This window comes from Oryx dammah, unplaced genomic scaffold, assembly GCF_014754425.2.
Source record: "Oryx dammah isolate SB20612 unplaced genomic scaffold, SCBI_Odam_1.1 HiC_scaffold_5, whole genome shotgun sequence".
In the NCBI taxonomy this organism is placed as follows: domain Eukaryota; kingdom Metazoa; phylum Chordata; class Mammalia; order Artiodactyla; family Bovidae; genus Oryx; species Oryx dammah.
Window position 1 is genome coordinate 87,510,904 of NW_024070189.1, and position 12,691 is coordinate 87,523,594.

Sequence of the window (12,691 nt, forward strand, 5' to 3'; positions counted from 1 at the left end):
TTCAGCCTGTCAATCCCTTCCACCTCAAGAACCCCAGGACTCCCATTGCAGTCCCGGACTCGCTCACACAGCAGAGGGGCCTTAGGCCTGGAAACTAGCAGACTGGTCCCTGCTCTGGCTCCCCTGCCAAATCTGGGCGACAAACTGAACTTTTTCCTCCTCCCTTCCTGCCTCCCTCTGTTCCCCGACTGGGAGCGGTCACTTCTGCAAACCAGAAGCTTCTGGCAGCCATCCTCGAGGAAGAGCCCCGGGGAATCAAAATCTGAGCCCAGGAGTGGTGACAGCTGGGTCTCCATTACCGTGCTCTCACAAAGGGTCAAGCTACGCGTAGAATCTTCTCCAGAGGCCCCAACAGCATCCTGGGACCACCCGGTAGTCCCTGCTCCCCACCTCCCCTCAGTCCGAGCCAGTCTCTGACGAAGTGTGACCTCGATCATCTCTTCGGGGCGCTGGGCTTGTTTCCCCCTATTCAAGGGAAGGCTGCGGGCTGTCCGGAAGCCGCCAGCAGGTGACTGAATCCGGCAGCCTAGGATTGCGGGTTGGGAGCTCCGGGTCGGCGGGCGCGGGCGCGCTCCTGTCACCCCTGCGCCCGCAAGGGTTTCCCGGGAGCACGGGCTCCACGGACTCGCCCATCCGCGCCCGGCCCGAGGCTCGCTGAGCTCAGACCCCGAGTTGGAAGCGGCAGCGGAGAGATCGCAGCCCCGGGCGAGGCCTGAGGCGACGGCGACAGGGAGGTCCGACCTCTCAGAGCCCTTGCTCTGCGGCCTCGACTCTGCCCTTAACGCTCGACTCTGCCCTTACACGCTGCCCAACCCGGCAGCCCGGGGCTGGGCGCTCAGCACTTAGGGGGCGCCGGGGCGAGCAGGGGCAAGGTAGGGGCGGCGCTGGAACTAGTCCTCTTTTTCCTAAGCCAGCTGACCTCCTAGCCCCCGCCGGGTGGCCGCGAGCGGGGGGCGGAGCCGCCCCGGAGCTCCGCCCGACCCCGTCCCGTCCCGCCCCGGCCGGGTTGGCGGTGTGGTCCCGAGTTTCTGCTTCCAGCTTTGCGTCCAGCTCCCAGCAACCTTCTAACGCCCGCAGCCGGTTTCCCAGGAAAGGCCCGGACCACGTGCCCTGCCTTCCCTCAGCTTGCCGGGTCCGCCAGAACGTTTTGACGCCGCTGCCCTGCACCGCGCCGCGCTGTCCCGGGAACGCGCTCTCATCACCCCACGTTGCCAACTGCAGAGCCGCGCGGAGCATGAGGGATTACGACGAAGTGACCGCCTTCCTGGGCAAGTGGGGGCCCTTCCAGCGCCTCATCTTCTTCCTGCTCAGCGCCAGCATCATCCCCAACGGCTTCAACGGTATGTCAGTCGTATTTCTGGCAGGGACCCCGGAACATCGCTGCTGGGTGCCAGACACCGCGAACCTGAGCAGCGCGTGGCGCAACCACAGTATCCCGACGCGGCTGCAGGACGGGCGCGAGGTGCCTCAGAGCTGCCGCCGCTACCGACTCGCTACGATCGTCAACTTCTCGGCGCTCGGGCTGGAGCCGGGGCGCGATGTGGACCTGGAGCAGCTGGAGCAGGAGGGCTGCCTGGATGGCTGGGAGTTCAGCCAGGACATCTACCTGTCCACCATCGTCACCGAGGTGGGTGTGTGAGCGACCCTTAATCTGCATCAGTCCCCTTGGAGACACCCTAGCCGTGCCTGCCTCAGCGTCCCCAGTTCCTCATCAGACCTGGCTAGCAGTCATCTGGGCTATCCTTGTAACACAGGTGTGCAGCCCAAGAGGGCAGGACTCGCTTAGGATCATTCCTGGTCAGTTTGTCTAGTAGGGAGGGCATGAAGAACTGAGAAGGGAGGCAGCTGTTAACTGCCTTTTTCTCTGGCAGTTTCACAAGAGGAAGTTGTTTCCCAAGAGCCTAGACTGTCAACCCCAGGCTCCCCAGATGTACAGACTGAGTCCAATTCCTGCCACAGGCGTGAGAAGGGGTGTGGGGATGCTGCTGAGACCATGTGTAGACACAAAGAAGAGTCTTATTGCTGGGCAGGGCATGGGCAGGTCTGGTCTGTTCCCTGGCCACAGACTTCTGGAAGCATCAGGGACTCTCCTGATCTGCTATACAACTACAGTAAGGCTTGGGTCCTGTCCTGAGGCTCTAATTTCTCCACAAAGGAGCAGGAGGCCTCCTGATACTGGTGGAGAGGAGGGAACTAGAGGAGGTATAACCCTGGTTCCAAGGCACTCATGAAGGGACAGACTCACAGAGACAGTATAAGCATAGAGCTCAGGGGCTTCTCTGGCTTTGATCCCCTAACTGGGGCTCATAGTGCTTACCTGCCTTTTGCTCACAGTCGGATCCTGAGGCATCTAAAAGTAGGGGTCAGCTCATTCCAGTTCCTGGAAGTGCGGTAAGCATCTGGGCTAGAGCTTGCCCTACTAACTGCAGTCCTCCTCGACAGTTGGGTTCACCTATCTCTTTCCCCTTCTTTAATAGTTCTGTTCACCTCAGGATGTGAGGGGTGGGTAGGTAGCTGCTGGTTTACAAGTCCATGGCTATCCCTGTTACACTTGGCCCAAGTGGGCCTCTGGGAAAATATATCATTCCCCATCTGAGGATGCACAACATTACACACTCACAAATACACAACCGGATTTGCCTTTTTCAGCAGGTTTTCCCTTACTTGCTTTCTTTTTGGGTACTATAAAAAGTAGTATTTGAGTAAAATAATAAGCAAAGGAGCACTAGTCATTGGGAGGAAGGCGGAGAGAAGCATGAAAGTGAGTAGGGTAGGTGATTCTCCCTAGAGAGGTGGTGGGACAAAGAGTTCTGGAGTCAGATAGGTAGACTGGTTCTGGCCCCACCCGTAAGCACTAGCCTTCAAATATTTGCATATTCATGTTTATGGCAGTATTATTCACAAAAGGTAAAAGCAACTCAAACATCCAGCAACAGATAAATGGATAAATAAAATGTGGTATATCACACAATGGAATAGTATTCAGCCTTCAAAGAGGAAGGAAATTTGACACATGCTACAACATGAATGAACCTTGAAGATATTATGCCAAATGAAATAAGCTAGTCACAAAAAAAGACAGAGACTGTTTGATTTCACCTATATACTATATGAAGAGTAGTCAAACTCATGGGAACAGAAAGTAGAATGGGAGTTGCCAGGGGCTGGGAGGGGAGGGAAATGGGGTGTTATTTAATAGATATAGAGTTTTGTTTTGCAAGTTGAAAAGAGTTCTGGAGATTGATTGCACAATAATGTGAATATATTTAATACTACTGAACTGTACACTTAAAAATTGTACATTTTATGTTGTGTGAATTTTATTACAGTTGTTAAAAATGAGGATCATAAGAATGCCCAGCTTATCTGAGTTGTTGAGAGGATTCAGTGAGATCATGTGCTATCCAACATCCCTTAGCACCAGCAAATGGGCATCACGGGTGGGTGGATGAAGAGCGGTAAGGGCAGGACCTTGTCATCTCTGGCTGGGCATCAGGGGCACTTGAGGAGCTGTTCTAAGGGCCAGGTTTCAGCCAGTACAGTGGGTGATGAGACTTGCTGAAGGCAGAGCCCCTTTCCCAGGGTGGAATTCTAGGGCCAGAGAATAGGACACAGGTCTGAATCCACTGCTGGGGGAGAAACGCCCTCGTCTCCCTGACAAGAGCAAGTTGGGGACCCTGAGCAACTTCTCTGCACCCCTCTGGCCCCACACTGGCAGAGGGATCATCCTCAGATGATCTCTTCTTTATACCTCTGTATGGAATCTCCTGATGGGCATATCCTCTGGGACAGAGGAGCCCACCTGAACTGACCCCCTGAACCCTTCACAGGGAAGACAGGTCAGTCAGGGACCAAAGGAGGGCATGTTTTGCCATGCAAGTACTTTCTTTTTTTTTTCGATTTTAACAATTTATTGTCATTGACAGTATAGGTCATCTCTTTGAAGGGAGAAAGGCTCTAAACAATGCATAAATCAATCTAAAACCATTTCATTGTTACAAAACAATTAAGTGAAGAATACATTAATTGGCAATTCTTTTGTCTTTCCAGTTATTTGATCTGCACCTGTCCATTTCAATAGAATCATGTAGACCTGTGGTCTTAACTTTCATAAAGTAAACAGATTTTACTACTTGAAGAGCTTCCCCAAAGGAGATTTTTATGCTCTGTAGAATGAAAAATACAGCATAAAAATGTTTAAATAAAAATAAAGATATGAACCCCAATTTTTCTTTAAAATTTGGCTCAAAAAAAAGGAGTAAAAGGAAATTAGTATAGCACTTCACTTTTTGAATGCACTGTTTTTCAATGAAACAGTGGTAAATAATACAGGAGATTAATAAAACATGTATAAACTCTTCTTAGTACCACTTATTAAAATAGAAAATGAAAATTAAATTATATCAGCCCTTAAAAATACTCTAGGCAGTATAATTCTTACATCACCTACCTTCAAATTCTGATCTTTTGAATTAGGAAAAAATTATTGGTGAAACATGCCAAATGATAATTTGAGAACAATTTGCTCTCTGATTAGGTGTATTTAAATATAAAGCTTATTCCTATCAAAATACATTTCAGATTTTGCTAGATTAATGCTTTGCTTAAGTGAGTAGTTCTCATACACATCATGTCTAAATCATCATAATTAGGTGAAATTATATTACAGTTATATTCATTAGCCAAATATTTTTTGGAAAAGATCTATCCATCAGTCCTGTCAGTGGGATCTGTTGTTTTCCTGTTGTCATCCTGAAAGTGTCTTCAATTATTGAGAAGAGAGATGAGTTAGGAGGATGTAATTGTTAGACGATAACAGGAGTTTATTTTTATGTCCTTGATAATTAGGACCTACATGATAGAGGAAAGTATTTTGGCCAAGTATGAACTAGTACATCTGGTTTATGACCATATGTTCTATCATTATTAATAACAAATTGACCAGATGAAAAATTTCTTGAAATGATTTTTTGTGAAAGTCAACTCTATCATTGAGTGGTGATTCAAGAAGAAAAACAAAATGTGTTGGCTCCCCTATAAATGAAAGAATGAATCAAAATTGATTTCCTTTTTGCAAAACCACCCACCATTCTGAGATATTGTACAGTAAGTCTTAACATTTTTTAAGTAAATAGTTTTGAATTGAAGTCATGGCAACTAATTATTTCTAATCATATCCTTATAGTGTTGTTGTTGTTGTTCAGTCGCTAAGCTGTGTCCAAATCCTGCAGCCCCATGGACTGAAGCACGCCAGGCTTCCCTGTACTTCACGGTCTCCCAGAGTTCTCATGCAAGTACTTTCCATGGGATGCCAGGAGGTGAGAACCTGGTATCTGAGTTGGGACCTGTGTGAGTGCATCTGTCTGGGTATATAGGTGTATAAGGTAATTTCCTTCCTCAAGGACTATTTGTGAAATGCAATTTATTTGTCCTGTTCAGAGCTAAGAATCACTTTAAAAAACAAAACTTTATTTTGAAATAATTTTCGTTTAGAGAAACGTTGTGAAAATAGTACGGAGAATGTGCTGATCTCCAGGGGGCCTAGATTCAGGAGCAGGGCCACTGGACAAACCTTAGGGGTAAGTCTGGCTCCTGGCCAGAGTCTAGGCATGGGCTGGCCTTTGCCTCAAACATGCCTTCTCCCATGGAACATCGTTAGCTAGACTTGACCCTCTTCAGTCCATGGGCTGAGAAAACTAGGCAGTCATCTCTGAGCCGGGGCCCATACTCCAGAAGCCCTGGGTGGGGAAGGAGGGGGGCTTGTTTGGTAAAGAGCAGCTTTCTGTGGCAGACCACCAGTGACGTGAGGCAGAGCTGCTGCTCCACCATATCAATTGCTATCCTCTCCTTCAGCTGGAGGCATCCTCTAGGAACTCATGCAGGAGACAGGTTCGATCCCTGGGTTAGGAAGATCCCCTGGAGAAGGAAATGGCAACTCACTCCAGTACTCTTGCTTGGAAAATTCCATGGATGAAGGAGCCTGGTAGGCTACAGTCCATGGGGTCGCAAAGAGTTGGACACGACTGAGCGACTTCACTTTCACTTTTCATGCCCTTAACCATGATAGAATATCTAAAGGGCCTGGGCCTCCGGAGGCACTAGCCTTGTGCTATCTTTCTTGGGACCTGGGATTAGGGCTTGAACAGAATAGGACACACTGATTCCCCACCCACAGCTCAAAGGTATAAAATAGGAACAAAAGAGCCTTATCCTTTGCTAACAGGGTGCTTATGGGAGGCACTAGGAGCAGTGAAAGAGGGAACGATGAGACCAGAATGAGCTTAGCATCTGACAACTACTTGGGACTCCATATGGCAGCTCAAAGGGATGTACCTCCTTTGAGGCCTCTGCCAACGCTGAAGAGTTTGAGCAAGAAGCAGGTTTAGGCTGTTTTCTTTCCATCAGACTTACAAGCTGCCCTGGAATACTGCTGGCTAGTGTGAGACTGGCAGCTTGGTTGTCAGGACAGCCTGAATATCAGACCTGCCCTCTGGCAGATTCCAAAGGGGATAAAAGTGGGAACCTCAGCCTCCAGCCAACACCAACAGACTTTTATTTCCAGGCAGTGCTGCAGAAAGAGAACAAATACAGGAGACTGGGGGCCTTTTCCTAGCTGTGGCCTGAATTTGCTTCCCTGTTTATCAGCTGCCTCATGCCAAACAGTTTGTCTGTTGTCTGTAAGTTCTGTTTCTCTAACAAAGGCCACCAGGATCTCAGAATGTGCCTTCATCCAGAGGCTGCTTCACCCAAGCCTCCTGCCAAGTTTCTTGATAAAGATTTTGTCCATCTCTCCTGGTGGGCAGCAGACCCCTCACACTTTGTCCAAGAGATAGGGTGTTATATTGACCAAAACAAGCCTTGTCAGAGCTGGTCAGAGGAGCTGTAAATGCCTTGGGCCTGTGAACGGACTGTAATTTCTTCTTTGTGACAGGCTGTTTGTGTGTGCTAAGTTACTTCAGTCGTGTCTGACTCTGTGACCCTATGGACTGTAGCCTGCCAGGCCCCTCTGTCCATGGGATTCTCCAGGCAAGAATACTGAGGTGGGTTGCCATGCCCTCCTCCAGGGGATCTTCCTGACCCAGGGATCGAACCCATGTCTCTTATGTCTCCCGCATTGGCAGGTGGATTCTTCCAGGCTAATGCAGGCCTGCCTTGTTATCTGAAGCCTTGGTATAGTTTTAAGCATGTCTCTAGAGTCCAAAAAATATATATAAACAAATAAAATAGCAGGGATCTCCATTTGAAGTAGAAAGAATAGAGCCTCTGGGGAAAGGCTCAGTTGACTCACATATCCCAACAATTGACACAGACAGTCCAAGGCTGGTGGCGCCTGGTCTGTGTTTACAGGACTGGAAACAGGACTGAGTGCCCCTTCTTCTTCCCTCCGGCCCCTCCATTCCTATCCCTACCACCCCACTTAAACTCCCTGGGTCTTTGGCTTTGGCTTCACCTCTGATGACCAGAGAACTCTTCACCAATGCCTCTCCACCTGTGGGTGCTTTTTCTTTACATCTAATATAAGAGAAGAAAGATACTGAGATTTTTAAGAGTTAGCCTCCCAGCTTCTGAGCTCCAAGTGCAGAGGCTTAATTCCTGGTGAGTGCAGCCAGGAGACTGGGGGACCCCATCCTCCACTCAGTCCACACTCCTGCAGTGGCGCCTCTGCCCTAGTGTCCACAGGCTGACAATACGGGGGCCCTGGCTGCCCTTATCCCAGTTTGTTGTCGAGTGGAGATTCCATGCCAAGAGAGGCAAGCCAAAAAGGATGCTACCACCTCCAACCAGCGTCTAACTCATGAGGCAGGGAGTGTCATTCAGAGGGCACTTTCCCTTACCCCAGCCTGGAGCAGGGGCTCAGATATTTTCCCCCAGGAGAAGAAGTAGTCCATAACAACAGAGAGCTCTGAAGCTGTCCCCACAGGAAATAACTTCATTTCACACAGGATGTACAGAAGTTGAAGCCTGAGAGTGCACTTTAAAACAACAGAAATCATGGTGGTACACAATTATGAAGGAGATTGGTAGCTCCATTAGAGCAACAAGCTAACCCATAGGGCAGCTAGATTACCGGAGAGAACCAGAAAAAGAGACAGCTCATAGCAACACTCCTGGAGTCAGAACAAACCTCACAGACTTGCCTCAAAACTGCTCCTTCAAAGAGGCTTGAATTTAATTGAACTAGTGTGTGGCATGTTTTGTGCCCCAGCACACAATAAAGGAATGATACAGCAATTGGTGGAGCCTAACAGCTAGGATGGATGGCATCACTGACTCAGTGGACATGAGTTTAAGCAAACTCAGGGAGATAGTGAAGGACAGGGAGGCCTGGCATGCTGCAGTTCATGGGGTTGCAAAGAGTCGGACTTGACTTAGCAACAGAACAACAGCTAGGTGTGCTATCAGCAGAGGGAGACAGCTTGATAGAAAAAATGGGGAAAGAGACAGTCAAAAAGAGCCCTGCTAAATCCATTGTTCTCCCAAGGTGACCGCACATATGCCTAAGGCTGTGTCCTCTGAAGAGCAACACCAGAGGCTTCACACTGCAGGGGAAATAGTCTTTAATAAGAGTCCAGCCAAGTCATTAAACAAACAAAAAAGCAAACAAAAACAAAGACAGGTACCCCTGGTGTGTGTCGGGGTGAGAAGGGGCGCGGGGGAGGAAATTCAATGCTCAGAGTTTCTACAATGGATTTTCTGAAATGTCCAGTTTTTAACCAAAAAGTACAAGACATACAAAGAAACAGGAAAACATGACCCACACTCAGGAAAAAAGTAGGAAACAGAAATTGCCCGAAAGGGCCTAGATGTCAGATTTAACAAAAACTTAAAAGCAGCATTATAAGTATTGTCAAAGAACTAAAGGAATTCATGCTTAGAAAGTAAAAGAAGGTACAATGACAGTGTCTCATCAAATACAGAACACCAATTAAGATATTAAAATGAAAGTTATATAAAAAAGAATCAAATAAAGGTTCTGTAATTGAAATAAACAGTAGCTGAAATTTAAAAATTCATTAGACAGCCTTACTACTAACTTTGAATAGACAGAAGAAAGAATCAGCAAATTTGAAGACAGAGAAATAGAAATTATGTAATCCAAAAAACAGAAAAAAAAAGGAGTGAAGAAAAATGAACAAGTTCTTAAAGCAATGTGGAACATTGTTAACTAGACTAATGTGCATAAAGGGAACACTAGAAGGAGACGAGAGAAAGAAGGAGAAAAAAAGATAGTGAAAGAAATAATGACTGAAAACTTACTAAATATTAAAAACATTAATCTACACAGTTCAGCAGCTCAATTCCAAGAAGAAACAAAAAGATTTTTGCACACAAGCAAATCATGGTAAGATTACTTAAAATCAAACACCAAGGGAAATTTTTGAAAACAATAAGAAAAATAGGGCACATACAAGGGAACCCTAATAAGATTTACATTTGACTTGTCATAAGAAAGAAAGGAGGGGACTTCCCAGGTGGTCCAGTGGTTGAGAATCTGCCTGCCAATGCAGCGTCCACGGGTTTGATCCTTGGTCCGGGAAGATTCCACATGCTGAGGGGCAACTAAGCCCAAGCACCGCAACTACTGAAGCCCACACACCCTAGAGCCTGTGCTCCACAACTAGAGAAGCCACTGCGAGAAGCCTGTGCTCCGCAGCTAGAGAGTAACCCCCACTTGCTGCAACTATGAAAGCCTGTGCAAGGCAAGAAAGACCCGGTGCTGCCATAAGTAAATACATTTTAAAAAAGAAACAAAGGAGGCCAAAGGCAGGGGGATAACATATTTAAACTGCTAAAAGAAAAAGCACATCAACCAAAAATCTTATTAATGTAATGAGCAAAACTATCTTTTAAAACTGAAATAGATATTCTCTCTCTCTCTCACACACACATAAGAGAATTTTTGACTAGCAGTGCTACCTTACAAGAAATACTAAAGAACGTTCTTCAGGAATAATTATTTTTCTAAAGCACAACTTATTCTTTGAAAACTACAAAGCATCTTTGAAAGAAATGAAAATCTAAATAAATGAAAAGATATCTCATGTTCTGTTCATGAAGCAGAAGGTAATATTGTCAAGATGGCAACTCCCCAAACTGATCTACAGACTCAACACAAAACATATTCAATATCGTTAGTCATTAGGAAAATCACAACCACAATCAAGTCAAAACCATAATGAAATACTGCTTAATACCTCCTGGGATGGTTAAAGTTAAAAAGATATACAATACCTTGGTAGAAATATGGAAAAATTGAAACATTTGTTCATTACTGTTGGGTTTATACAATGATACAGCCACTTTAGAAATACCCAAGAGAAATGAGAACATATATCCTTGCAATATCTTGTATACAAAAGTTTATAACAGCTTTATTCATAATAGCCAAAAAGTAGAAACAACTCAAATGTCTACCAACTGCTAAATGGCTAAATAAAAGGTCGTATATCCAAACAGTGGAATATTATTCAACCATAAAAAGGAATAAAGTACTGATAGTTAGTACTTGAATAAAGTACGGATAGTTAGTACTTGAAAGAAGTACTGATACTTAGAACAACATGGATGAACCTTGAAACCATTATGCTACCTGAAAGAAGCCAGTCACAAAAGATTGCATATTGTATCATTCCATTTATATTAAATGTCCAGTGTAAACCCATCTAACATTGTTCAAAATAGAGTAGCCCCTGTCAAAGGCCACTATCAAGTCTCTTTCAGACACCCAAGGACTGGAAAATTACTGAAGACAAGAAGTTACAGATTCTCAGAAAAAAAACAAAAACAAAAAACACAGCCTATTGAAGCACAGCTAGCCCAGATGCAACCGTGGACCAGAAAAGATATGAACCCACCACCCCTTTCCTGCACCTTGCCCTTTGAACTCAATAAAAGACTCAAACCCCCACCACTGGGGGCCAGCAACCACTCTATGCATCTGGCCCTTTCCTCCCTTGGAAAGGAAATAAAAACTCTCTTTTCTTCTCTTGTTAATATTTCTGTGAATTCTTTCACAATCCGTGTCGGCTCACCCAACACCCAGAATAGGCAAATCCAAAGAGACTGAGTGTATGTTAGTGATTGCCAAGGCTGGGAAAAGAGAATTGGAAGTGACTGCTAATGGGCATGGGGTTTCTTTCAGGGGTGATGAAACTGTTCTAAAATTAGATAATACTGGTGATTGCACAACTCTGTGAATATAGTAAATTATGAATGAATTATACACATATACACTGAATTATACACATAAGAATGAATTTTATGGTATGTAAATTATATCTCAATAAAGCTTTTATCAATTCAGTTCAGTCGCTCAGTCGTGTCCAGCTCTTTGCGACCCCATGAACCACAGCACACCAGGCCTCTCTGTCCATCACCAACTCCCGGAGTTCACCCAAACTCATGTCCATCGAGTTGGTGATGACATCCAGCCATCTCATCCTCTGTCATCCCCTTCTCCTCCTGCCCTCAATCTTTCCGAGCACAGGGTCTTTCCCAATGAGTCAGCTCTTCGCATCAGGTGGCCAAAGTATTGGAGTTTCAGCTTTAACATCAGTCCTTCCAATGAACACCCAGGACTGATCTCCTTTCGGATGAACTGGTTGGATCTCCTTGCTGTCCAAGGGACTCTCAAGAGTCTTCTCCAACACCACAGTTCAAAAGCATCAATTATTCGGTGCTCAGCTTTCTTTATAGTCCAACTCTCATGTCCATACACAACCACTGGAAAAACCATAGCCTTGACTAGACGGATCTTTGTTGGCAAAGTAATGTCTCTGGTTTTTAATATGCTGTCTAGGTTGGCCATAACTTTCCTTCCAAGGAGTAAGTGTCTTTTAATTTCATTGCTGCAATTGCCATCTGCAGTGATTTTGGAGCCCAGAGAAATAAAGTCAGCCACAGTTTCCACTGCTTCCCCATCTATCTGCCATGAAATGATGGGACTGAATACCATGATCTTAGTTTTCTGAATGTTAGCTTTAAGCCAACTTTTTCACTCTCCTCTTTCACTTTCATCAAGAGGCTCTTTAGTTCCTCTTCACTTTCTGCCATAAGGGTGGTGTCATCTGCATATCTGAGATTATTGCTATTTCTCCCAGCAATCTTGATTCCAGCTTGTGCTTCCTCCAGCCCAGTGTTTCTCATGATGTACTCTGCATATAAGTTAAATAAGCAGGGTGACAATATGCAGCCTTGACGTACTCCTTTTCCTATTTGGAACCAGTCTGTTGTTCCATGTCCGGTTCTAACTTGCTTCCTGACCTGCATACAGGTTTCTCAAGAGGCAGGTCAGGTGGTCTGGTATTCCCATCTCTTTCAGAATTTTCCACAGTTTATTGTGATCCACACAGTCAAAGGCTTTGGCATAGTCAATAAAGCAGAAATAGATGTTTTTCTGGAACTCTCTTGCTTTTTCATAAACGAAAAGAATTAAATAGCAAGCTTTCCCCCACCACTCCATGGTCAGTACATTTCTAGCTTTAAGTTTACAACTAAGTTATAAAGAAGCAATTGTGGATGGAGGTATATACTATTATTAACTAACTACTACTTCCTCTTTTCCCCCACAGAATGAAAAATAAGAGAACACAGAAATCCTTTCTTAAATGAACTATTGCTAGTTTTTCATTCACAGCTGTCTCTGAGATTGAAGTTCATTTATAAAGGGATTTTATACCTTGTGATGAAA

At 45.4% G+C, this 12,691-nt stretch overlaps 1 protein-coding gene across 2 annotated transcripts in view; it reads left to right on the forward strand.

The window, feature by feature from the left end:
- Window positions 1–1,036: 1,036 nt before the first annotated feature.
- Window positions 1,037–12,691, forward strand: part of SLC22A4 (solute carrier family 22 member 4) — a 43,729-nt gene continuing 32,074 nt past the window's right edge. The window contains exon 1 of one of the 2 annotated variants that reach the window (XM_040241817.1): window positions 1,037–1,627. In XM_040241817.1, coding sequence (XP_040097751.1) covers window positions 1,235–1,627 — 393 coding nt within the window. In that variant the 5' untranslated portion in view covers window positions 1,037–1,234. The remainder of the gene's footprint in view (window positions 1,628–12,691) is intronic. The other variant, XM_040241818.1, reaches the window with a different exon arrangement.